At 51.1% G+C, this 25,791-nt stretch overlaps 2 protein-coding genes, 1 long non-coding RNA gene and 5 other non-coding genes across 9 annotated transcripts; 5 read left to right on the top strand and 3 right to left on the bottom strand.

The window, feature by feature from the left end:
* Positions 1-6,953: 6,953 nt before the first annotated feature.
* TMEM107 (transmembrane protein 107) lies at positions 6,954-11,617 on the bottom strand. Of its 2 annotated transcripts, XR_009348301.1 has the most exons (6): positions 11,366-11,617; positions 11,116-11,183; positions 10,904-11,004; positions 9,832-9,928; positions 9,391-9,590; positions 6,954-7,448 (listed from the first exon to the last, which is right to left on the bottom strand). XR_009348301.1 is itself a non-coding variant. In XM_059150445.1 (5 exons), the coding sequence occupies exons 1-5, from the start codon at positions 11,450-11,452 to the stop codon at positions 9,521-9,523; spliced, it is 423 nt and encodes a 140-aa protein (XP_059006428.1). In that variant the 5' UTR covers positions 11,453-11,617; the 3' UTR covers positions 6,954-9,520. The 2 variants fall into 2 exon arrangements, 1 of the variants encoding a protein (XP_059006428.1); XM_059150445.1 differs by having other exon boundaries at positions 6,954-9,590.
* On the bottom strand, positions 8,759-8,894 carry LOC131817208 (U8 small nucleolar RNA). The gene has a single exon (XR_009348394.1). It is a non-coding gene; the product is annotated as a U8 small nucleolar RNA (small nucleolar RNA).
* An 8,461-nt stretch (positions 11,618-20,078) lies between the features above and the next one.
* TRNAW-CCA (transfer RNA tryptophan (anticodon CCA)) lies at positions 20,079-20,150 on the top strand. The gene has a single exon. It is a non-coding gene; the product is annotated as a tRNA-Trp (tRNA).
* A 441-nt stretch (positions 20,151-20,591) lies between these two features.
* TRNAS-GCU (transfer RNA serine (anticodon GCU)) lies at positions 20,592-20,673 on the top strand. Its single transcript has one exon. It is a non-coding gene; the product is annotated as a tRNA-Ser (tRNA).
* A 251-nt stretch (positions 20,674-20,924) lies between these two features.
* On the top strand, positions 20,925-20,998 carry TRNAT-AGU (transfer RNA threonine (anticodon AGU)). The gene has a single exon. It is a non-coding gene; the product is annotated as a tRNA-Thr (tRNA).
* A 372-nt stretch (positions 20,999-21,370) lies between these two features.
* On the top strand, positions 21,371-21,444 carry TRNAI-AAU (transfer RNA isoleucine (anticodon AAU)). The gene has a single exon. It is a non-coding gene; the product is annotated as a tRNA-Ile (tRNA).
* Positions 21,445-22,103: 659 nt separating this feature from the next.
* On the bottom strand, positions 22,104-23,946 carry BORCS6 (BLOC-1 related complex subunit 6). Its single transcript, XM_059150443.1, has one exon. The coding sequence runs from the start codon at positions 23,864-23,866 to the stop codon at positions 22,796-22,798; it is 1,071 nt and encodes a 356-aa protein (XP_059006426.1). The 5' UTR covers positions 23,867-23,946; the 3' UTR covers positions 22,104-22,795.
* Positions 23,947-24,068: 122 nt separating this feature from the next.
* On the top strand, positions 24,069-24,966 carry LOC131817059 (uncharacterized). Its single transcript, XR_009348302.1, has 2 exons — positions 24,069-24,540; positions 24,672-24,966. It is a non-coding gene; the product is annotated as an uncharacterized LOC131817059 (long non-coding RNA).
* The last annotated feature ends 825 nt before the right edge of the window (positions 24,967-25,791 follow it).

Raw genomic sequence — 25,791 nt, 5'->3', positions numbered from 1 at the left:
GGAGTTCACCTGGAAATGGATAAGGGAATGTTTTCTGCAAGCAGTAGAATGAAGACCCAAAATAGAAGGTGAAGTAAAGAAAAATAGAGCATTATCTTTGCAGACTGAGACAGTGGCTTCCGCATTTACCTGCTTTGGGGTTTGGAGGCCAAATCTCTGGGTCCCACTGCCAAGGCTCATGGAAAAGATGTGGGCGGGGTCCTAGTTCATTTCCAACAAGCACCTCTGGTGACTGACAGGCGGCCAGGAGAAGAACTTTAGTGAATGTCTTCTCTCCTGTCTTCCTCTTCTAAGGACACCGGACTTAGATATTAGGATGGGACTGGGGGTGGGTCATTCCCACGCTGACTCATGAACTTGTTCCATGAGTCAAAACCTCACCACATGGTAATTAATTTCAGAAACCTTGTGTGTCCCTCAGTGCTAGTAAGGACAAGGCCTTTTAATTAGGAGTAGAAGGAGAGTGCTCTTGGCAATGCTGCCAGGAACAGGGACCCAGGGGCTCTGCCCACCTCTGTCCCCATCAGCTATCAAGCCTGTGACCTCTGTGACCTCTTGCTGAGCACTCCCCCTCTCCCCACCAGTTCTGGAAGGCATGGGGGCTGCCTGTCCAGCCCTGAACTCCTGCAGGGAAAGGAAACTCCCAGGCGCTTTTTTTTTTTTTTTTTTAAGATTTTATTTATTTATTTGACAGAGAGAGAGATCACAAGCAGGCAGAGAGGCAGGCAGAGAGAGAGAGAGAGAGAGAGAAGCAGGCTCCCCGCTGAGCAAAGAGCCCGATGTGGGGCTCAATCCCAGGACACTGAGATCATGACCTGAGCCCCCCAGGCGCCCCCCAGGAGCCTATCTTGAGCTAGGGGCTTCACATGGATTTAGATGCGCTCCATTTAATTACACATTAATGTGACTTTATTCTCCTTGCAAAATAATAAATCAGGGGCACCTGGGTGGCTCAGTGGGTTAAGCCTCTGCCTTCAGCATTGGCCTTGGGCTTTCTGCTCAGTGGAGAGCCTGCTTCCTCCTCTCTCTGCCTGCCTCTCTGCCTACTTGTGATCTCTGTCAAATAAATAAAATCTTTAAAAAAAATAAAAAATAAAAACACAAACACGCACAGACTATATGCATTAAGCCCCTTCCTTTTTTTTTTAGCTTTCCAATTACAGGGTTTTTTTTTTCTTGTGCCCTCCCCCCCAACCCGTAACTATCTCTGTATTTTCCATTTCGTTTTTATTTTTACTGTTTTTGAGACACAGAGAATATGAGTGGGCGTGGGGAGAGAGAGTCAGAATCTTAGGGAGTGGTCCCAACCCGGGGCTCAATCTCAGGACCATGAGATCATGACCTGAGCTAAAACCAAGAGTTGGATGCTTAACTGGCTGAGCACCCAGGTGACCCCCTTCCAGTTTTGGGTGGGTTTTTTTTTGGGTTTGCGATGTGTGTTTTTTTGTGTGTTTTTTTGGTTGTTTGTTTTTTGCTTTTTTAACATATGGGAGGATTCTCTTTCTCATTTTGCGGGCCTCCCTCAAATGTCTGCTGGTCCTTGGCTTTAATAAGGAGCCACCAAGAGGCTGATTGGAAGGGGTGTGTAGTGTGTGTGTGTGTGTGTGTGTGTGTGTGTTGGTGGTGGAGGATTTATTGACCCTTGGCTTTCCCTGCAGGACGGTGGATGCCTTTTAACTGGGATTCTTCGGAAATGTTGATAGGTGGCAGGCTTTCTCTGGGGCTGTTCAGTTTTCTGAGAGAAGCCTATCCTCCATTCTCCCTCCCCACCCTCTCCGTGTGTGGAGGGGCGAGAATCTGGAGCCAGATGGGGGCTCCTGCTTGTAGCCTCAAGCCTCCGGTCTACTGCTCCTGCTATCCCCAAGTCCAAAGCCTCCCTGAAAATCAGGATGTGGGGGATGGTATGTGCGACTCAGAGGGGAGAAGGGAGGGAGCTCGAAAGGTTTCAACAATTTGAATCTGGGATCTCAGCCACCACTGTCCCCCCACCAAGGTTCAGCCAGGCCTTGACAGGAATCCGGTGACCTTCAGAATCTCCGGATGTCACGTCTGGACTCCCCCTGTCCTTGCTTGCCCTGCAATCTGCCTTCAGCCGCTGCTGAAGTCTCCTGTCCTCTGCTATCTCTCTGGTCTCTTGGTCCTTGTCGATGTACCTATCAGGCTTTGACTCCTCTCTTGTTACTTCCGTTCTGGAAGGGAGGGAAGGCAAATGTTCGGGATGGTCTTCCTTATTTAGCCAGAAAGCGCACCACTGTTTACTGCTTCAGCACTGGCTTTTAGGTTGTTTCCAATTCTTTTGCTCTTAGGAAGCTCTTAACAGTGCTCTTAGGAAGGCTGCTGTAAATAGTCCCCAGGATCAACCAACTCAGAACAGTCCTGTGGGGGCGGTCCTGTCTTGATCTTACATTTGGGGAAACTGAGCTCAGAGAAATGCCTTGATGGAATCTTTGTAAGTTTCTTTCACATATAGAATACCCCTTTAAAGAGTTTTGTTTGTGTGTTTGTGTGCTGTTGTTGTTGTTTGTATAAGGGCACCTGGGTGGCTCAGTCAGCTAAGTGTCTGCCTTCAGCTCAGGTGCTGATCCCAGGGTCCTGGGATCGAGTCCTGTTTCGGTATGCCTCCTCCCCCTGCTTGTGCTTTCTCTGACAACGAAAGAAAAGAGCCATTTGTATAGAACATATATATATATACATAAGGTGGTATCTTTTTAACCCGTGCCAAGCACAGTGCCAGAAACAAGGTCAGTGAATGAGTAATGAACGACAAGGAACTACGGTTTCAGCGCAGGGTGTTGTAAAAGCCAACCCAGCACAGCAGGCAAACGGATTGCAAATGGGTAGTGCCTAGGCACCTGTTTGGGGTGAATGGGTTCAGGCAGGGCCTGTGTGCCCACGGTTCCCATGAGGACAGCCCCGTTTGGGCTGGGCAGCTCCTGTCCGAGCAGAGCCATGTGGATGTGCATGGTGGGAAAGCCAGGTGCCAGAGCACGGTGTGGGTAAGACAAGACGTAAGCAGATCACAGTCTTCTGGACCTGGGACATTTCCTGGTCCCAAATCCTGACTCTGCAACCCTCTACTCATTAGAGACTCACTGGGGTTTACAGGTTCCTCCTGTGTTTGCTGGGAGGTGTAGGGGGCTCCAGACTGAAGGGGTCACATGCTAATCTCCCCTCCATCTCATACACCATGTCCAGAGCCTGGCAGGTAGATGATGCTGAATGAAGGCCTGTTGGCTTTTTTTTTTTTTTTTTTTTTTAAGTAATTTCAACACCTAACATGGGGCTCGAACTCCCAGCCCCCAGATCAAGCTTTGGATGCTCTATGGACTGAGCTTGCCAGGCGCCCCTCAGTGACGACTGAATGAGTCAATGGAGTTGGCCTGATGGCCAGACTTGGGTTCTCGCCCCAGCTCTCCATTTGCATCAAGTTAGTGGCCTTTCTTTGGGCCTCATGTTCCTCATTGGTGAAACGAGCCCTCTTTCATTCTCCTGTGCTGACACCAGGAGCCTCAGTAATACCCAAGAAAGATCATCAAAACGCAGTGTGTTTGTCAGTTAGACCTCAGTAAAGCTGATGGGGGGCGGAGGCACAACCACCCAAGACATTGCAGTTTTTCATGGAAGTTACAGTCAAGACACTTGCCAACACAGCTCAAACTGATTTCAACCAAGAAGGAGAATGTGAGGGCTCTCTCACAGCTGCAGGCTGACTGGAAATAGCAGGAAACAGGCATTCCCCTGATGTCATCGGAAATCTATTTCTCCTTGCTAAGCTTTGCTGGACTCTCACTTAGCTTGATTTCCAAACAGGGAACATGAGCAGCTGTAGGCTCCCATTCTTTTTTTTTTTTTTTTTTTTAAAGATTTTATTTATTTATTTGACAGACAAAGATCACAAGCAGACAGAGAGGCAGGCAGAGAGAGAGAGGAGGAAGCAGGTTCCCCGCTGAGCAGAGAGCCTGATGCGGGGCTCGATCCCAGGACCCTGGGATCATGACCTGAGCCGAAGGCAGAGGCCTTAAACCACTGAGCCACCCAGGCGCCCCTGTAGGCTCCCATTCTTTATTAAAATGTTATAGTTTTGTCTTTTTAAATAGTGTGTGTGCCTCAAGAGTCTGCAAAGTACACAAGAGCCCCTGGAGAAAATCTCCCTCAACACCAGTCTTCCCAGTTACCTCGGGCCTCCTTCCAGACATGGGCACTGTGCATGGTTTCCTCTTTTTACACGGATGGAGGCAAACTATAGGAACCATGCCACAGGGTCTTTTTGTCACTTAACCCATGGAGATTGTTTTTTTATTTTTTTAAGTTTTTTATTTAAGTAAACTCTGCACCCCATGTGGGTCTCCAAGTCATGACCCTGAGATCGAGAGTCCCAGGATCCTCCCACTGAGCCGGGGAGGGAAAGGACCCCTCTTCGAGAGTCTTTCTTTCCTGGCCACCGAGTATTACACTGTAATATAATTTCACTAATCTCCTGGTGACAGACATAATTTGCAAACTCAAGCAAAGCTGTGAAGAATAATCATGTTCACATCACACCTACGTGCAAAAAGGCAGAGCTAGCTCCTAGTTGTGAAAGTCTTAGGTCAGGAGTGCCTGGGTAGCTCAGTGGGTAAAGCCTCTGCCTTCAGCTCAGGTCATGATCCCAGGGTCCTGGGTTCAAGCCCACATGGCCCTGGGATTAGCCCACATTGGGCTCTGCTCAGTGAGGAGCCTGTTTCCCCTTCTCTCCCTCTGTCTACTTGTGATCTCTGTGTGTCAAATAAATAAATAAAGTCTTTAAAAAAAAAATCCTAGGTCAAAAGGGTATGAGGATTTGTGGTTTCAACTAGTTTTTGATTTTTGTGGCTATTGCCAAATTGGGCTCTGTGTGTCACCCATTTTTACTCCCACCAACAAAGAGGTGAGTCCTGTTTTCCCTAAACCCACGCCCTCTTCAACTCTTTAATGACATTATTTGGGCATTACAAGTTAAGTTAAACATGATTTGCATTTCTCCTATGGTGAATAAGCCTAGGCATCTTTTCATGTATTTGAGAGATCTTTGTATTTCCTCTCCTGTAAAAGATCCGTATGATTTTTCTGTCCTTTATTATTGGACTACTGGTATATTTCTTACGGATTTGTAGACTTCTGTGTTTTAGGGTTAGCCCTTTCTCTGCAGTATGAATTCTATTTTCCCTAGATTGTCATTTATGTTAGCTTTCGCTTATGATTTTTTTTTACCATGCATGCTTTTTACCTTTTTAATACATATTTAAATGCATCAGGCTTTTCTTTTCGGACTTCTGTGTTTTGTTTTCACACCCAGCAATGTCCTCTTCACTCCAAACTATTTACTGCTGTGGTATTCTTGCCACAGATGCACACCCTCGATCTAACGATGAGAAAACACTGCACAAATTCAGATGGAAAGGGGCCCCTGGGTGGCTCAGTGGGTTGGGCCTCTACCTTCCGCTCAGGTCATGGTCTCACGGTCCTCGGATTGAGCCCCTCATCGGGCTCTCTGCTCAACGGGGAGCCTGCTTCCCCCTCTCCCTGCCTGCCCCTCTGCCTACTTGTGATCTCTGTCTGTCGAATAAATAAATTAAATCTTTAAAAAAAAATTGGAATGGAGAGACATTCTGCAAAACCACTCACCAGGACTCTCCAAATGCGACAAGATGGTGAAACGCAGAAAAAGGAGGAACGGAGAGACGGTCTCAGGTTGGAAAAGCCTAAGAGTGACAAGTGAATGTGATGTGTAATCCTGATTTAGAGGCTGAGGCAGAAAAGAAGAATTAGGAGGAAAGCTATTCCAATCAGAGCTGTGGATGAGTTCATAGCATGGCATGAACACTAATTTCCTGGTTTCCCTAATCATGACATGGCCACGTGAGATGCTCACGTTTGGAGGATCTGGGTGAAGGTTATACAGGAGATTTGAACAATTTTGTGACTTTTACTGTAGGTCTGAAATTAGTAAAGATAAAAGGTTAAAAATGCCAAGTTTTCTTTCAGTTCTTTTATGCTTGTATTTTTTACACTGTCACCTTTGATCTATTGGTAATAGTGGTGTAAGGTATCGATCCTTATTTTTCCCCAGACGGCTACTCAATTTTCTAATAACCTTTATTGACTAATTCCTCTTTTCCCCACTGTTTTTTTTTTTTTTTTTAAGATTTTATTTATTTATTTGACAGAGATCACAAGTAGGCAGAGAGGCAGGCAGAGAGAGGAGGAACCAGGCTCTCTGCTCTGCAGAGAGCCAGACACGGGGCTCAATCCCAGGACTCTGGGATCATGACCTGAGCCAAAGACAGAGGCTCAACCCACTGAGCCACCCAGGCACCCGGTTTTGTTTTTTTTTTTTTTAAGTCTTTTAATTTTTGTGGGTTTTTTTTTTTTCAAAGATTTTATTTATTTGTCAGAGAGAGAGAGAGAATAAGCAGGGGGAGTGGCAGAAGGAGTGGGAGAAGCAGGGCTCCCCAGGGAGCCCGACATGGGGCTGGATCCCAGTATCCCAGGATCATGACCTGAGCCAAAGCCAGATGCTTAACAGAGCTATCCAGGTGTCCCAAATCATCTATTTAATTTTTAAACTGTCAGAAATACATAAAATTCACCATCTTTGCCATTTTTAGGTGTACAATTCAGTAGTAAGTACATTTATGCTGTTTTACAACCAATCCCTAGAATTATTTTCATCCTGCAAAGCTAAAAGGCTTTACCCTGTCAACAACTCCTCATCCCTACCCCCTCAGCCCCTGGCAGCCACCATTTACATTCTCTAAGACTCTGCTTACCTTTGGTACCTCATATGAATAGACTCAAGCAGAATTTGTCTTCCATGACTGGCATATGCTGGTTGATGAGCTAACTTCACAAAAATAGTAAGTAAAATCTTAAAAAAAAAAAACAACAACAACAAAAAACAAAAACCACTATCAGTTCTCCAAAAATAGCAAGCATTTATGTATGTACATAAGTTTATTATAAATCTTACTGATTCAAAGGATGTATAAGACAGAACTTACAAATAATAAAACATACAATTTCTTAAACTGTAAATTCCACTCTTGTGTTCATGACTACGTAGACCGAGTTGTGTCCCAACTCCAAGGTATCTCCAGTATGAATGTTGATTGGTATTTTAATTCACGTTTTTGAGTAAGACGAAAATGAAACACTGGGGATGTGTGAAGACTTCACTCATTCTTCAATGACTTAACGAACTTCTTTGCTGAATCTGACAATAGTTTGCAACTTCTGGGGGGAATCCCATTTTGTGTGCCATTCACAATTTAACAGGCATGACATTTTTCAATTTAACCTGCATTATTAACATTTCCTCCATCACCTTCTTAAATCCAGACAACCAACTAAGCCTGATATGTAGCATTCGCCAATTTCTGGGGTGTAAATACTCCTACTGGGGCCAAATTCAAAATGTCAACTTGATGTCTCTATGAGTTGGGAAGAGAAACACAGATTACTGGCCCATCCTTATACAGCACCGCCACTATACAGACACAATACACGTAAATGAGCTCCAGAGCACATGACAGTAAAACGTGGAAAATAATCAGGAACCTGAAACTAATGGAACACTGTGTGTCAACTATACTCAGTAAAAATAAGTAAAATTCCTACAAACTAAAAAAAGAAACAAAAAAAAAAATCAGTTAGTAATGAGTTCTGCATATATTACCTCTGGGATTCTTTTTTTGTTTGTTTGTTTACACATCTGTTTTTAAATATAATTCATCTGTGGAGTTTACATGATTTCTGATAATAGCTGTGGCGCAACTAGCCCACAGTGTTTCTGAACAAAAAGTCCGCTTTCAGCAATCAGCGAACCCCATCCGTGGGTGCGGGCAACAGCCAGAATGCTGTGGAATGTGACCTTCCCGACTAGCCTGTAAGCAAGACCCGCAATGTCCACCTTCCTTGCCTCCAGCACAGTCTACCCCCCAATTCTGCTCCAGCCACACCGCCAGACCCCAGGAGCCACAGGATCTGTGGTGGCTGAGGCTGAGCAGGGATCATGTTGAGCACGACTCCCGCAATGCCTACCACAGTGCCTACCACAGTGCCTTTGCATGCAGTTGGGTGCTCAGTAAGTAGCCAATAAACGCTCTAGATAAAAGGCTCCCAGAAGGGACAGGTGCGGAGGGAAAAGTTGATTCCATGTGTGTGAGGCATCACCTTGGACACCTTTGCTTATTTAGAATGGCCTGGGCTCCATCATTTAGGACAGAGAAACTTTCCGCACATAACACTGACCTGCGCGAGGAAACCGGACCTCGCGAACACTCGTCGTGGGACAGGACAACCCTTCACACTTTGCTAGCTGCTAGCGCTTCTGCACTAGGCCCAACTGTGTTTCCAAAGGCTCCCTCTTACCACGTTCCGGCCGCGTGCAAGCCACCAGAGCTGCGGGCTCCCACCACACCCACGGCGCCACCCCCGGGGAAGCCGTGGCCATCTTCCGGAGCCGGTGGTCCTCTCTGCCAGGGAGAGAGAAAAAGGGCGAACCACCAAGTAATAGCGACAAGAACAGTGACTTACTACAAATCTCGAGACACCCACGACACTGCCCACAGCCAAAGGAAATGCCGCAGTCCCGATACGAAGAGAAACCCTTATCATTGACTGACAAAAGCTTCTGATTCTCAGTAACCAATGAACACGTAGCAAATCCGTTCCTAACGACCAAAAGAAAACCAAAAAACTATCCGTTTCTAACGAATAAAAGTTGCGATCGCCAGGCAGAATCAGACAGGAGCAACCGGGGTGTTGCAAGTCCCGGCCACGCAGAGACGCTAATCACGCATCATGCGAACTCCAATCATCATGTTCCAATCTGCCCTCCCAAAGGAGGAACAGGTAAGGATTATCCTACCTGACGATAAAAGAGCTTTTCTGCGCATTCCTTACTCAGGGCAAAGGAGGCCGCTTTCGCTTAGGGTGAGTAAATAACGCGCGGACCCCAGCAACCTGAAATTATCTAGGCTCTCCCATTTCTACTGCTACATGTATTTGCAGTTACTAAAGACATTCCCCCCACCCCCGACATTTGGCTGCAAAAAACCTGATAATAATAATAATAATAATAACGAATCCCTCCCAGAATGCTCCACTCAGGAGCTTGGCACCCTAACAGCACTTGTTATTTACATATCCCCGCCTACTTCCTTCCGCTATTCGCTACCGTAATAACCAAAATAAAAGCGAAACTAGGAGCTGACAGTGCAAAGCTGCAAAATAGTCCTGCGTTTCCTTAGTAATTTGGCCACCCCAATCCTCCCCTAAACGTTTTTTAAAGTCTTGATCTTACTCTAAAATATATTTTATTACAAAGCACTGAATAAAACGCTGATCATCCCAGACTCGAGTGATAATTACCCTAACAGGAAAATCCTCCACCAAATGCAGTGTTACTGTGGAGGGCTGAAGATGTCCTTTCTTCTTCCAGGAATGGTGAGTTGTCCCTTGCTCCTCCAACCTTCAATCCTATGCTCCTGGCATGAACGTATCAGAAAGGTTTCTTTTTCAGCCCAAAGACGCTGATGAACAATGCTATTTCGGTGATAGCGGGGAGGGCACTGCGGACAGAAGAGGTGGATTCAAGGATCCTTCCAAAAAAAAAAAAAAAAAAAACCCCAAATTCCCAAACCAGAGACTCCACCCCTAAAGTGTAGGAGATGGGGGACTTCAAGAGACTACAGCAGATTAAATGGATCCGCTATATCCTCCCAGACCATGGAGTAAAAAGGCCTGCGTGGGGGAGGCCTTCAGAATGAGTAAACCTTCCTCCCCTATCCCAAACATTGGCGGCCACCATACCTGCAGAAGACAAAAATGTACCAGTATGTGGTGCACTCCCAACGCTCGAATATGAAAAAGGACAGGGCCACGGACGCACTACAGTGAGCCCCAATGGCTTGGGAATGCACTAGAGTCAAGGAACGCCTTTGGTTCAATAGGTGGTGATGAGCCACAAAAGGCATTGCTGGGGGACGCCTGGGTGGCTCAGTTGGTTAAGCAGCTGCCTTCGGCTCAGGTCATGATCCCAGCGTCCTGAGATCGAGTCCCACATCGGGCTCCTTGCTCGGCAGGGAGCCTGCTTCTCCCTCTGCTTCTGCCTGCCATTCTGTCTGCCTGTGCTCACTCTCCCGCCCCCCCCCCCCACAAATAAATAAAATCTTAAAAAAAAAAAAAAGGCATTGCTGGGACTGGCGTCTGAACTGTTTCACCCCCTGCTCCCGCACCACCCTGCTCCCGCACCACACTGCAAAGGCTAGAGCCTGCAGCCCTGACTTCTGAATTCTAGAACAGCCATGTGAGTACAGACCAGGGCTGGGCCTGCACAGCTGGGATCCCAGGCTACCCCAACCCAGTGTCTAGGGGCCTACCTGGATCCTTCAGGTCCAGGGCGCCCATCTACCCCAGGCACACGAGAATACTCACAGTGACTTTACACACTGCTGGAAATCACCAGGCAGCAGCCTGGTCTTCCCAGCTACAATTCAAGTGTCAAGAGCCTTCCCCGGTCCATCTTGTTCATATCTCTCTCTCTCTCTCTCTCTCTTATTCATTTATTTAGCTGTCTCTTCTGAGTTTCCACAGTGCCTCTTCCTATCTTTACACACTCCTATAGCCCAGAGCTGCTCACACTGGGTTACAGAATGTCTGAGCTTCTACCTCTTCTTCAAGGTGGAAAACTGTCTTTTACTCCCATTTGGGATCTCAGTGCTTGGTGCATGGCGGGAGCTTAACAAACCACTGAAGATTGTATTAAATCTTCCACATTGCCTAAGAAGATCTGTGAACTGGAGAGGCTGTTTGCCTCGACCAGAGCACGAGTTAGGTGGCTGGAGGGAGTGGAGATGGAAATGCGCCGTGCATAAAAGGATACAGATGAGGCTCTGGGTGCTGTTGAACATGGAAACTCCCGAGAAGAAACCCGCCAGCTCCACTGCAAAGAGGCCAAGGGTGACTGAGAGCGCTACCACCAGCCTGCAGAGAGGAAGGGGACAGGCTCAGGTCTCCTGGACTTCTTCGATGACCCCTCCACTCTCACTACCTCTGAATTCTGACCACCGCCCCCCCCACTCCCCGAGCGCTCACTGAATGTCCTGCTTCTCGTACTCCTCCGGGGTGAACGTGAGAGGCAGGCAGGCCTGGATGTTGCTGTCCTAGGGAGCAGAGCAGAGCGGAAGAAAGTGAAAGAGGGGCGGGCTGCGGGGCAGCTCCGGGGTCAGAGGGGGACGGGAGCACCCGCCCACGTAAGGTCCTGGGGAAGTGGCGCCGAGCGGCTAGGAGCACGCCAAGGTGGGAATGGAGTTGGGGGGCGGGAGGTGGTAGCCGTGGGTCTTACCCGGGACCAGAACAAAGTGATGACGACCACCAGATGCGCCAGGAGCGTCAGGAAGCGAGAGGGCACAAGCCCCGAGATCCGGCCCATGGCCCCGCGGGGGCAGGGGTACCGAATGCAGCGGAGGCCGCGCTCCGCTGGGCTGAAAGCTCAGGAAGGGCCACTCCTCAAGTCTCGCGGGCCCGCACGCAAAAATTCGACTGCCGCCTCCTTCGCGCTCGCGCTGGCACCTCCCAGTTGCCTTGGCAACCGCGTCCGCGGACGCGGCGGCCAGCTCTCGGGAAATCTCGCGAGAGCAGTCACTTCTCCAGCGGCGACAGCCTTCCGCCACCAAGTCGCGGGTGGCAGCGAGGGGCGTGGTGCGGCCCTCGGTCCGCGCCGCTTGGCCTGGGAGGGCCCGCGGCTCGAGGTGCTCTCCAGACACTGCTGTCCCCGTCGCGCCCGTCTTAGGGCGCCGCCGGGCCTAAGGCAGGGACACTCTCTCCCTCCTCCGCCTCCCCGTGCTCCCCATCGCCCTGGGCCGCCGCAGGCGCGGGAACGGAACGCGGAGACGTGGATGCCCCTGCCTTGTCCGCCGTTACTAACTAGATGGTCACGATGTCCCTGATGATCCGAGAACCTGGGACCGGAACCTTCCTTGATCCTCTGACCTCCCTCTCCCCTCGAACCCCCAGACGACTTGGCTCAGTCTGGCGAGGGCATAGCGGAGAGCAAAAGATGGCTCTGCACGTGGAAACGAGGCGCGTCCGGGGAGGGAGCGGTGACCCGGCCAAGGGCATGAGCCCTGCCCCGCTGGGAGGCAAGGAGCCGGCTGCGGCGCCGACTGTGCTCGAATTTCCTTATCTCTCCGAGGTGTGGGCACCTGACTTGGCCCGGCCCAGCAGCAGTCCGGGGACCTCTTACTGTCAGCGCCCTCTCTAACCTTGGGACCTCTGCTGAGATCCTGGCAGAACGGAAAGTTCTCGCCCTTGCTCTCTGCTCCCTGGTCAGGTCCCTGCGTGCCCGGGACCTCCGCAGCCCACGTACCGGAAGGTCTCTCTTCCACTCCACCCTGGCGCTTTTAGGCCGGTCTAAGCTAAACACGCACGCCCAGGGGCCATTTCTGATTCCTAATTCCATTCAACAAATAATCATTGACCCGCTAGCAAGTGCAGGACTCTTGTCCCTGACAAGACAGAAGGCTCTACCTTCCCGGAGTTTATATTCTTCGTCAAGGAGATCGAGATGGGCCACAAACATACAAACGAATAAAAAATCCGCAGGGTAAGAGGTGCTAGAAATATATTTTTTAAAAAGGAGATGCAAGGAAAGGCCCTTTGAAAAATGAGTGATTCATTCTTCAACTTTGTTGTAGAAAATGTCAAAATTGAGAGGAAACACATTTCTGTCTTTGAGGACCCCAATATAATAGATACATTTCCTTTTTCTAAACCAGTGGATAAAAAAATTCAGAACTCAAAGAGATAGTGAGGAGGTGTTCGCTCAAGATCATGAAAGACAAAGACTGAAGAACTCTTCCAGATTTAGGGAGACTAAAGAGATGTGACACCTTTGACTTGAGAAATATGATGGATTTTGGACCAGGTTTAAAAAAAAAAAAAAAAGCCTCAGGGGTGTCTGGGTTGCTCAGTGGGTTAAAGCCTCTGCCTTTGGCTCAGGTCATGGTCCCAGGGTCCTGGGATCGAGCCCCGGCATCCAGCCCCGCATTGAGCCCCACATGAAGCTCTCTGCTGGGCAGGGAGCCTGCTTCCTCCTCTCTCTCTGCCTGCCTCTCTGCCTACTTGTGATCTTTGTTTGTCAAATAAATAAATAAAACCTTAAAAAAAAAAAAAAGCCTCAAACACTATCTTTTGTTGCAAAGGACATCAGTGGAACAATTGGGAAACTGGAATGAGGTCTCTAGTTTAGGTACCAGTAATATCCGTGTTAATTACCTCATTTTTAATAATTCTACTGCCGTTATGGAAAAGACTGTCCTTGCTAGAAAATGCACACTATTTTAGGGGTAAAGGAGCATTATGTCTGCAATATACTCTCAAATAGTTTAGAAAAATATGTATGTGTCTGTAGAGCCAGAAAGAGAGGCAATGATGGAGTGAACACAGTCTCCGAAAGTACATGGGAATTCTCTGTATTATATATATATGTTTTTAAAAAGATTTATTTATTTACAGGGGGCAGACAGGGAGAGAGAGAATCTCAGGCAGACTTCCTGGTGAGCACAGAGCCAGACAAGGGACTGGATCTCACAACCCAGACATCATGACCAGAGCTAAAACTAAGAGTCAGACGCTTATCCAACTGAGCCACACCGGCACCCCTTATATTTATTATTATTATTTTTTAATATTTTATTTATTTATTTGACAGAGGGAGAGAGAGATCACAAGCAGGCAAAGAAGCAGGCAGAGAGAGGGGGAAGCAGGTTCCCTGCCAAGCAGAGAGCCCGACGCAGGGTTCGATTCCAGGACCCTGGGATCATGACCTGAGCTGAAGGCAGGGGCTCAACCCACTGAGCCACCCAGGTGCCCCTATATTTATTATTTTAAGTAAGCTCTACACCCAAGCTGGGGCTTGAACTCATGACTCCATATCAATAGTCACCTGCTCTATGTATCTGAGCCGGCCATGTGTCCCTCTCCGTATTATTTTTGCAACTCTTCCATAAATCAGATTATTTAAAATAAAAAGTTTTAAGCGATAGCCCTTCCTAAAGTTTCCTTTTCGGTCTTCTATAATATTATCATTGAGACATTTAAATTGCTTTATAAAAAGAAGGAATGACTTTCTGGGGTTGATGGTCCCTATATGTTAAACAACTATACATTGAATCTATGCAGTGATGTTTTCCTATAAAACCATCTCTTTAAAGGGCAGTGCAGTCTTAAATTTCATAATGGATAATGGAGACAATGTGGTCACCAAAACCCACAAAATAAAAAACACAATCATTTAGACTTTTCAGAGGAATTATCTGTATAAAGAGTGAGATTCAGCCAAGTCTCTGAATAATAATAATAATTATTATTATTATTATTTTACTCTAGAAAAATTGGATGGAAATCACATGTTACCCGCATGGGCTTTCTGAGCTCTCAGGTGTGTAGGGGAGGTTTTCTCTTTAACTGTTGAACTGTTTTAAAGTTCTGAAAATAGGGGCACCTGGGTGGCTCAGTGGATTAAGCCACTGCTTTTGGCTAGGGTCATGATCTTGGTGTCCTGGGATTGAGCCCCTCATTGAATTGTATTCTCTGCTCAGTGGGGAGCCTGCATCTCTCTCTCTCTCTCTCTCTCTGCCTCCTTGTGATCTCTCTCTGCCAAGTGGATAAATAAAATCTTAAAAAAATTTTTTTTAAAGTTCTGAAAATATTTTGAAACCTTCCCCCATCTCAGGAGGGACAGGCAAACTCTGTCTTCATCTCAGGAGGGACAAGCAAAGTACAGTGGACCCAACTGCTTCTCTCTTTGGAGGTGACCCTCATCCATATGAGACCCTCAAGACAAGTGACAATGTTGATGTCCTAAGTACAATGAGAGGCAGACTCCATGTGAGCATAGCATAGCAAGCACGAAAATATTGAGTGCACAGATAAGACCCAAGGGCTGAAGGGGTCCTCCCTTCGCCTCTAACTCACATGACTTTTTCTCCTGGGAATGAGAAGGCCAGGCCACTGTCATTACCAACCTCCCCCAGTAACAGTTGTCAAGTCTGACATTTCACAGACGAAGGAAACACTTTCAACCACTGCAAGTGAGCAAAACCCAGGACCTCTTTTTGTAAGATCTTCCAAAGTTGTGGAACAAAGAGAATGTAGAGGAGTCAGCCAGCCATGGGGAAAAGATTGGGGAAAGAACTTTCCAGACGTAGGTACAGCGAGGGCGAAGGTCCTTTAGGTGGGAACGAGGCCAGAACAGGCCAGTCTGTTCGTTGAACAGAAAGAAGCTGGTATGTCTGGAGGCTAGTAATGGGAGGGGAAGAAGAGATTAAGGTGGGGTGGGGTAGGATGGGGTTGGGTGGGATGGGCAGACACAGGTGCGAGGCTTGCAGCCTGGGGGAGAGACCTGGTCAGGTCTGTGTTCTAGAAGACGACTTTGTGGAGAATGGATTTTGAGATGTTAGGGAGCAGGCATGTGAAGAGGCTGCTGTAGTGATCCCAGGACGGACAGAATGAGATTAGGCCAGAGTGAAATAAAGAAAGTGGAACAAAGTGTCATGAATCAAGAGATCATTAAAAGATAAGAAGGTCTAAACATGAGTGGGTGATGAAAAAGGAAAGGGTCAAGGATGACAGAATTTGGGGCTCCCCCATTTGCAAGTGTGGGGCATTCTGCTTATAATAGGCTTCCCGCCTAGGGAACCTACTAGATACTAAGAACTGGGTAGTCACATTTCACATTATGAATTAATAACAGTGAGCAGGAGTTTAGGTCTGTCCTGCCACTCTCCATGATGACCTTGGTTCGCAGAAGCCTGCCACACAGAGGTCACACAAATTTGAGTGTTAGAGCCACCCTGTGGCCACAGGAGGTACTGCTGGTGAGCTGGTGCGTCCTTCCCTTCGCAGGGGGTCCAATGACTCCACCCTGGGCTGGACCCTTGCTGTCCAGCCCTGATGGACATCTGCTCTGGTCAGAAAAAAGCTCAGGGGAAAAAATTCGAACATATGTAAAAATAAAGCAAACAGAAGGGTGAATCCCTTTGAAGCCTGCCATTCTGCTCCATCAGTTACCAACAGGACACCAACCTTGTTCAGCCCAAGTTCCTCCCAGCGGCACTAATTATTGCCAAGCAAACCCCAGACATCACCAAATAGCTCAGATTGCCCAATATCCATCATACAGACGCATGACGAAGTCCACACCTTGCACTTGATTGATGTGCCTCTTAAATCTTTTTTTTTTTTTTTTTTTTTTTTTTTTAATCTTCGGTTCTTCCTCTTTGTTCTCCTTCCTTGCAGTTTCCTTGATGAAGACACTGGGCCGTTGGGACAGGGACATCTGGTCCTGTCATTTCATATGTTCCTCTGTGTCCTGTGTTTCCTGTAGACTGGTTGCTAGATCTAGTGTTTACTGAGTCTCACATTCATTTTTCCAGTAAACAGACATCACGGGAGTTGGCTTGTATTTCTGATCCTGTCCCATCAGGAGGCCCATCCTGGCCGCTTGTCTCTTTTTTTCCGGTGTTTGATCTGAGCAGTGGAGTCAGGCATAGTCAGACCGACGGAAGCATTACAAAGTTCCCATTAGGTTTTCACACACGGGTTTCATTGATCGCTGCTGCCTAGCCTCATTCTTGCAGGAAGCGTTGCAAAACAGGGGTGTCTTAATTGCATCGTTCCTTTCTGCACTTGTCACCTGTTATTCTTCCATAAATAAATAAGAATGTGCCTTTGTCAACTTTTTGTTTACCTTGAAATACAGGTTACCCAGGAAAAGCTGGTTTTTTTTTTTTTTTTTTTTAAAGATTTTATTTATTTATTTGACAGAGAGAAATCACAAGTAGATGGAGAGGCAGGCAGAGAGAGAGGAAGGGAAGCAGGCTCCCTGCTGAGCAGAGAGCCCGATGCGGGACTCGATCCCAGGACCCTGAGATCATGACCTGAGCCGAAGGCAGCGGCTTAACCCACTGAGCCACCCAGGCGCCCGAAAAGCTGGTTTTTATTTTTGTTTTGAGAGAGGCCAGACATCCAAATTCTTACTCCAGTTACAAATGTTAGCATCCAACTAAACGGTGAAAAAAAAAAAAAAAAAAAGGGAGAAAAATACCCCTGATGACAAGAGCATATACAGCATACAACTGCCCCAGGCCACCAGCTTTCAGCCTGTGGACCAGCACCGCCCAGCAGAACTTTCCGTGATGGAAATACTTCATACTGTTTCTCTCGCATGTGGTAGCCAGCTAGCTCCCCGGGGCTGCAGAACGCTTGAAACAGGGCGAGCAGGACTAAGGAACTGGATGGTTAAATTTCAGCTTCATTTGACAAGCCCCCTATTGAATAGCTCCCTCTAGTGACTAACCATATTGGGCAAGGCCCCTCTGGACAGAATTATCTACTGGTTTCTAAAACTTGGAAACTGGTGGGATAAATGGAGATTTAAACATCTGAGTATACTCTGGGTGGCGACCCTGGACTGATAATTCCTCACACCTGCTATAGAACCTATCTGAGCCTAGAGGTCAAGTCCACATTCCCTGGTACCATGTCCACTGACCCAACTTCCCTTTCTTTCTTTCTTTTTTTTCCCCCCTTTTTAAAGATTTTATTTATTTGACAAAGACCACAAGAGAGGCAGGGAGTGGGGAGCAGGCTCCCTGCTGAGCAGAGAGCCCGATGCGGGGCTTGATCCTAGGACCCTGAGATCATGACCCCAGGGGAAGGCAGAGACTTAACCCACTGAGCCACCCAGGCGCCCCTCAACTTCTCTTTCTAGCAAAAATTTGCACCCTATCCCATGCTCTCAGCTTCTCAGACATGTCTCCTTCCTCTATAAAGCAGGCTTTGCCCACGCTAGTGCTTTTGATAATACTATCCCTCCTTCATTTCACAAATGCTTCTGGAATATGCAGTATACCCCAGGAATTGTATGGGGTGCTAGGAATACGTATTTCCTTCTCCCGAGTAACTTAGAGTGTGGTGAGGGAAACAATTAAAAGTAGTGTTTTAAGTGTTATCCTGGAGGAGACACACAGCAAGCCTCCTCCCCAGGGAAGGGGGGAGAAGTAGGGAAGGGAAAGCTTTTGAATTGAGTCTTGAAGGGTGTGTTAGGGGTCATCCAGATAAAGAAGGATAGTGGCACAGAGACAATAGGGACTAAAGTGAGTTTAAGGAACTTGAAATGAGTCACCGTGGCTGTCACCTGGGAGGTGAGGAGGCAGTGACTGAAGAGAATCAGGTAAAGACCAGATATTAATAACAACCGTAATAGCTGATTGGGACCAGTCAGGTTCTGAGCACTTTATCTTAGGAAATATACTGCTACTGATCCATTTTCCGTATGGGGACACGGAGACGCAAGGACATTCAACAAGGAGCTCAAATCACGCGACTCGTAAGTAGCAAAGCCTATATGTGAATACTGGCAACCTGCTTCCAGGCCCACTTAAGAAGTGCGTGACCTTGGGGACCTGGGGGGCTCAGCCAGTAAGTTAGGACCTAATCTCGATGAGGATGGGGCACTGATTTTAAACCACAGTGTGATGGGAATGAGCTGGCATTTTAAAAAGATGACCTTTGGAGGTAGAGACATCAAAGAGGAGTCTAATACAATAATCCAGCAAGGGAGGATGGGGAATGAGAGTCAGCAGAATTATGAAGGGAAATGGAATGGACAAGATTTGGGGACTGAGAATGGGGTGTGGGGGGTTAGTCAAGAGGAGACTCCCAGCCTTAGCTTAGGCACTGGTGGCAGTGCAGAAGGAGTGGGAAGGAAGGATGACAGGGTCACGGGAAGGTGTCCAGCAGGTGCTGGGCAGCTGAATCCAGAGGTGGGAGCAGGCTTCAGGAACCCTGGGCACACGGATGGCTGACTCCAGGGAAGGTGATGGCAGAGCTCTGCGGTTAAAGGACAGAGAAAGAGACGGGAGCACGGATGGGGCAGAACAGGGGAAAGCCAGCATATCGATGTCCTGACAACCCCGGGAGAAGGCTCTTAAAGATGTTGTCCAGACTCAATGAAAGCCAGGGGACGTCGGGGGTCGGGGTGGGGGGCTGTGACATCTCTGTGGACTCCGAGGACTTCGGGAGCATCACTGTACCGAACGCGCATTTGACCTGGAAGGGAAGGCGTGAGACACAGCGTGACCTCTGCCGCCGTTCTGGCCTGTTGAACGCCTTGAGAGGCAACTGGGGGGGGGGTCTCTGCCAGCTGCCGGTACCCCTCTCCAGAAGCTGCCAGCTCATAACGAAGTCCGCCGTGATGAAATCAGGACAGTGGCCGCCTCCGGGAAGCGGCAGGGAAGAACTTTCGGGGGGCGGGGGAGTTGAGGGAAGGAACTATAGCTTGAATAGGTTGTGGGTTGCATTTGTTGAAATTTACCAAAACACACACTTCCGGTCTGTGTACGTCTCTGCCTGTAAATTTTTTTTTTTTTTTTTTAAAGATTTTATCTATTTACTTGACAGAGAGAGATCACAAGCAGGCAGAGAGGCAGGCAGAGAGAGAGAGGAGGAAGCAGGCTCCCTGCTGAGCAGAATGCCCGATGCGGGACTCGATCCCAGGACCCCGAGATCATGACCCGAGCCGAAGGCAGCGGCTTAACCCACTGAGCCACCCAGGCGCCCCTCTGCCTGTAAATTATTCCCCAGAGCCATAAGGAGTGACGAAACGACCGAAGCCGGGGCTCTACCGAATTTGACACCAGAGTCTCCGAGCCGGGGGCGAGGGCCGAGGCCGAGGCGGATAGGGGGCAACCGGGAGGAGCTGGTCTAGCGCCCCGCTGGTGCCTGGGGCGTGGGCAGAGCCTCCACGCTCCGCCCGGCTGGGTGGGTCCGTGCCACACCCCCTTCCCAGAGGCAGCTCGGGGTCGGGGGGGCTCGTGGGCAGGACGCCCGGGGCTGGGACCCCGCGGGTGGCACGAGGCGGGCGGGACCGCGCACCCACCTCGCTGCCGGAGCTTAGGGGCTCGGGAGGGCCCTTGGCTCTCAGCCTCGATTGCCGGGACCCCGGCCGGCCGCCAAGTGGCCATGGGGAGACCTGTCCACGCCTCCGGCCGGCCGACCTCGTGGCGCAACGGTAGCGCGTCTGACTCCAGATCAGAAGGTTGCGTGTTCAAATCACGTCGGGGTCAGTTTTTTCTTGTTTTGTTTTCCACCGGGGCTTCGGTCCCTTTTATTTACTCCCCTCCCCGGCGTGTCCACCTACCCCGAGCGCCTGCGCCGGGTTCGGAGCAGCTCCTCGCAGGGTCCGGAAGGGGAGCTCCCCCGGCGCCCCGTCCCGAGCCGCCCCGTCGGGGGAGCCCAGATCCCACGGTTTGGTGGGCGCGGATCCGGGTCCCGCAAACGCGGGCCGGGGACGAGGCTCCGGAGGACTGTCACGTCGCTCGGCCTCGACGGGACAGCGTGGAGCGCGCGCAGGCGAAAAGGCCGCTCGGCGGGCAGAAGCCTGCGGGTTGCGCCGTCCGCGCCCGGCGGGTCCCGGGACGTGCGCGCCCTCCGCCACGCGGGCAAGTCCCGCGGGCGGGAGGACGAGTTCAGGCCCCAGAGAGAAGAGCGGAAGCAGCTTCCCCGCGGACGAGGTGGCCGAGTGGTTAAGGCGATGGACTGCTAATCCATTGTGCTCTGCACGCGTGGGTTCGAATCCCATCCTCGTCGGCGTGCGGTTGCGGCCGCCAGAATTCAATTTTGTCTTCTCGTAGCGAGGATCTCTCGTTACCGCCCACCTGCCCCGACTCCGTTCCCGCGTCACCCCGGTACTTCGCGGTGGCCCCCGACCGTCGTTTTCGTCCCCTCTACCCCGTTTTCCAGGACGACCGAAGCCGGCTTACAAGGGACACGGAGGCTTCCGCGCACCTGCGGGAGAGGGGACCCGGCCAAGGAAAGAAGGCGACGGGCACCGGACGGTGGGCGCCGTGGCTTAGTTGGTTAAAGCGCCTGTCTAGTAAACAGGAGATCCTGGGTTCGAGTCCCAGCGGTGCCTCCGTGTTCTACTGCTTTTGCGAAGAACCTCCGGGCGTCCACAGATCCATCGGTGTCTTTCTCGGAATCCACCGGGAGCCTCCGGGTGGCGCTTTCCGTTTCTGGCGTTTGCGGTCGCTCCTGGACGCCGCGTGGTTGTTGCCAGGCGCGGGGTCAGTATTTGCGCCCGGTGGACCCATGTCGCCGAGCCCCAGGGACTTCTGCGCTTGCCCGGGTCTCGGCTAGCTGCTACTTCCTGGGATGCTCCGTGATTCCGCCCGTATGTCGTTTTCACGTCTCTCAGGATGGTCCTGCCCATTTCTAACTTTTTTGGAGGACAAAACCCATATATTATAAATTTATATACCTCCAGACTCCAATGCTACCACCAGCTGGCCGGTTAGCTCAGTTGGTTAGAGCGTGGTGCTAATAACGCCAAGGTCGCGGGTTCGATCCCCGTACGGGCCAGAGGCAGTATTTTGTTTTAAACTTTGAGACGCTGTAATTTCTTGTTATTTAGGAGAGTTTGTGAAGCAGCATTTCCAATTCTAGAACTTTTCACACCCAAAATAGAAACATGTTGAAACTCAGCTCAGGATGGTACTGACTTGAGGGGGACAGTTTAATAAAACTGTGGAGTTCCTTCTGTGATCTCTATAACGCTCTCGGCTACAATGTGGGGCTCCTGGAACGTAACTTGGAGAGGTTGGAGTGAATACGACACTGAAAGGCGGAGTGTGGGAAAGTGTCAGGAATGGAGGTAACAAGCGTTCGCAGTCTTCCTCCTGAGTCAGGATGTCCAAATCACCCAGCCCCTGCCAGGCCCCGTCAAGATCTGAGAAAACAGCCCTTTCCCTTTCGGTACCAGAACACGCTGCTTATTTTACTGGATCCCTGAGCCCGAATATGCGTGTCTCACGTGCCCCACCTCCCGCGGCCGCCCCCTACCCCACCCCCATCGCAGTGCTGCCTGAGAGCAGGAACCATGGAACCCATGCCCTTGCCCATGGAGCCTGGGACTCTCGCCCCGCACCCAGCATCCGCCAAGAGAGCTCCACGAAAACCACCGACCCTCCTTCGCGCTCCTTTAGCTCACCAATCCCTGGAACCCCACACAGACACACCTCAGCCTTAGCAGCAGCACTTTAATTCCACAAAAACTCAGAAAGCCAAAACTGACTAGAACATTCCAGAACAGGTGGGCTTCAAAACCAGCAACAATTCCGCCTGAACCCTGAGAGCAGTGAGACCCCTCCCACCTCACCCCCTCTACCATGCAACGCATTCCTTCTAGTTCCACCCCGGTTCTGGCTGCGGAAGGGGGATGGTAGGGGGCCAGAGGGCAGAAGCAGGTGGGCATACTTGTCTGCATGGCGTGTGGCCAAGGACCACTCAAGCTCCCACAGCCCCTGGCACCTGAGATGTGGCCACTGGAGTCAGGGTGGCCACAGTGGGGGCTGAGGCCTCCTCTGTTCTCTGTTCTTGACCACATATGACAGACCTGTCTCCCAAGCTGAGACCTAAAGCCCTGGGTTCCCAGAGATGGTGCTCTGGCTGGAGAAGAAGAGTCGAGAACAAAGTCGCTCCAGATGGCCAACTTAAAAGCAGAGCATCATCCCCTCCCACCAGGAGAGGCTCTAGAACTTCCTCACATACACCTGAATAAGGCCCAGCGAGTGGTCGCAGGCCTGCTAAATGCGTCTGGAAGAGCCTCCAATACATAGACCTCCCCTCAGCGGGCAGTTCCCACCAGGGCTCCTTGAAGAGTCCTTAGGATCCTGCTGGGCCCTGGCTTGGCCAGCCTCTCCTGCCCTGCCGGTCACTTGCACAGGGCCTCCAACACCTCCAGGGTGCGCCGGATATCCCGCACTTGGCGCGCCAGCCCCTGCACTGGCTGTAGAGCCCGCTCCAGCTCTTCACAGCGCGCCAGCAGGGTGTACATGCCCTTGATGCTCATGTCCACCGCTTCGCCCAGGGAGTCCACGGCGTCGCGGTAGGTCTGGATGCAGCCCACGCTCAGCGCCGTCAGCTCCTGCACCGCGCCACCCAGCCCGCGCAGCAGACGGTCCACCCTGCCGCCTAGCTCCCGACTCAGCCGCTCCAGGTCCCGCAGCACGTCGGGGTCGATCGGGGGGATGGCCGGAGTGGGCGCGGGCGCTGCACATGGCCGCGCCGGGGCGGGGGGCGGGGGTTGAGGGGCGGCGCTCAGACGAATCTTGAGTTGCAGGTTGTTGGCCACGAAGTGGGTGAGGTCGCCATGGCGGCTCACGGTGCCCTCGAGCTCCAGGGGGCTGGAGATGGTGGCGCGGCGCCCGCCGCCCGCGCCAGGCTCGGCACCCCCAGCGGACCCCGCGCCGCCGCACGCCCCGCTCAGACCGTCTAGGCTGCGGCTGTCCTGAAGACGGCTAGAGAACGATCGCCCAGCCCTGCCGGCCGCCGCCTCCTCCTCCTGGTCGTCTTCCTCCCGCGGCTCAGCCTCCATCCCGCGGCCTCCCGGGCTCCCTCGACGGCAGCCCCCCTCCGACGCAGGCTCGTCCTCCCGCGGCTCAGGATCCTCCTCGCGCCTGGAGGGGCCGTGCGGCTGGGGCTCGGGAACCGGCGCCCCCCGGCGACTCCCCGGCGCGGACGGCGTCCCTCCGCGGCCCGGCTCGCCGTCCCGAGCCTCCCGCTCGGCCCGGTGAATGGAGCCGAGGCTCGAAGTCTTCGGGGACGCCGCGGGGTGGCGGCTCGCGCCCCCAACGTTCTCGGCCTCTTCCTGCCCGCACCCCGGGAGGCCCGAGGGCGGCGCGGAGGGCGCTCGGCCCGGGCCGCCGCCGAAGATCGCGGCTTGCTGCTCCCCCAGAACCAGAAGGTCCGCTTCGGGCCCAGGCCGCCCCCGGGACGACTCCATGCCGCAGTTGGGGGTAGGCAGCCGAGGAACTGATTCGCCCCGGCTCGGGCGGCGTCGGCGGCGCCTTTAAGGGGCGTTGGTAGAGGCGCGCGATTGGCAGCCGGCTGACAATGGTCAGGACAGGAAGAACACTCTGATTGGTCGCGGTGACCAGGAAGTCCCGGAAGAAGAGCTGTTACTGAGCAGCCGAACCCACGTGAGAGCCGGCGGGGCGGGGCGGAGGAGGTGACAGCTGCCCTCGTCGCTCCACCCCCTCAGGGGGAGGCGGGGCAAGTCTTAAAGATCAAGGTCCTGAAATACCCGAGTCCTCCGGGGCCGGGCACAGACTCGTCCCACCCACGGTTGTCACGCCCACGGTTGTTGCTTGGCAAACACACCCAGTGGGCCCCGCAGATGCGGCTCGTAGAGAGTTTGTGGGGACGCTTGGACCGTGGAGACTGAGCCGCACTTCGTCGGTGCGAAGGGATGCGGCCGGAATCCGCAGCAGAGCAGGAGCGGCGAGGTCCACCGCCCTCGGCCCGCCGACCCGCAGCACTGCCCGGAGTGGCTCGGGATGGACACCCGAGCAGGCTGGAGGGCTTTCCTCTGCCTCCGCTGCTCTGTCCTTTGCCTCCGGCACCCTCCACGTTGGGGCATCTCTCCGCTCCGAGGGTGCGGTGTGATTTTGCCACGAGGTATATAACATTCGGATCCCGTCTCTTCCCCCGCCTCCCTTTGCTGGTCTGGCTGCAGCTACACTGCTGGCCCCTCGCTGTCTCTGCCTCCGGGATTTACAGTTGCTCTTTTTTTTTTTTTTTTTTTTAAGGCCGAGTCTACCAAGGAAGATTTCAGCTTCAGTTCCTAATTCAAATACCACCGTTTCAGCGAGGCCTCCCGTGACAACCTGTTTAAATCGAAGCCACTTTTCCCAGCAATTCCCGATTTCCCTTCCCTTCCTTAAGCTCTGTGAGGGTAAGGGTTGTTTTTTTGTTTGTTTGTCTTCTGGGTTTTTTGTTTTTTTTGTTCTTGTCTGTTTTGATCCCTGTCCGCAGTGCTTAGGGTCCCCAGCATATAGTAGGCACTCCCTAATGTGTATTAAGTAAATGACCACAATCCGTTGATTTCCTCTTTGTGACTGGAACATATTCAAAATGTGTTTCTGTCTGGTGCACCCAGAGTCCTGACTACTAAACCATGAGACCAATGGACTCCTCTAAGCTTCTCCCCCATCTCTGGGACTGACAAGCCCCACCACGGCCACCTTTCTTCCCTTTACCCCTCAGTAGCCAGACGCTCTTCCTTCAGCAAGGGATAGAAAACACAAGTTGAACCAACAACTTAAAACGAGGGGACTGCATCGTGTCATATGATAATAGTCTCTAGACAAGAGTGTACTCAGAGAAGCTTGGGTCCAGTGCCCTAGGGCTGTCACAAAGGACCTGGTTTCTGTCTGTGGGGGGGTCACTATATCCCAAGTGCACTTCCTCATGGTGGCAAAATGGCTGCTGTTTGTCATTCTCTGGGGGTAGCGTTAGTCTCCTTAGGCTGCTATAACAAAACACCATAAACACAAGAGACATTTATGTTTCAACACTTCTGAAGTCTGGGAGGCCCAGGATGACTGTTGATTTGGTTCCTGGTGAGACTCCTCTTCCAGTCTTCTCCGTATGTCCTCACACCGTGCATACAAAGCAAGCACTCACCTTCCTCTTAGAAGGGACTAATCCTACCATAAGGACTTCAGCCTCACAACCTCATGGAAACCTGATTACCTCCAAAGGCCCCACCTCCAAATACCTCACAATGGGGGCTAATGTGTCAACATTTGACTTTTGGAGGCTCAAGAACCTTCAGTCCATAAGGATGTCTCTCATCATCCTTTTTTTTTTTTTTAATCTCCGGAGATCTGACTCTGTGTTTAAAGACACTCCCACCTTATCAGGCAG

The sequence above is a fragment of the Mustela lutreola genome, chromosome 15, assembly GCF_030435805.1.
Source record: "Mustela lutreola isolate mMusLut2 chromosome 15, mMusLut2.pri, whole genome shotgun sequence".
Lineage (NCBI taxonomy): Eukaryota > Metazoa > Chordata > Mammalia > Carnivora > Mustelidae > Mustela > Mustela lutreola.
Note: the sequence above shows the minus strand (reverse complement) of the source record. Positions and strands in the feature narration are given on the sequence as shown.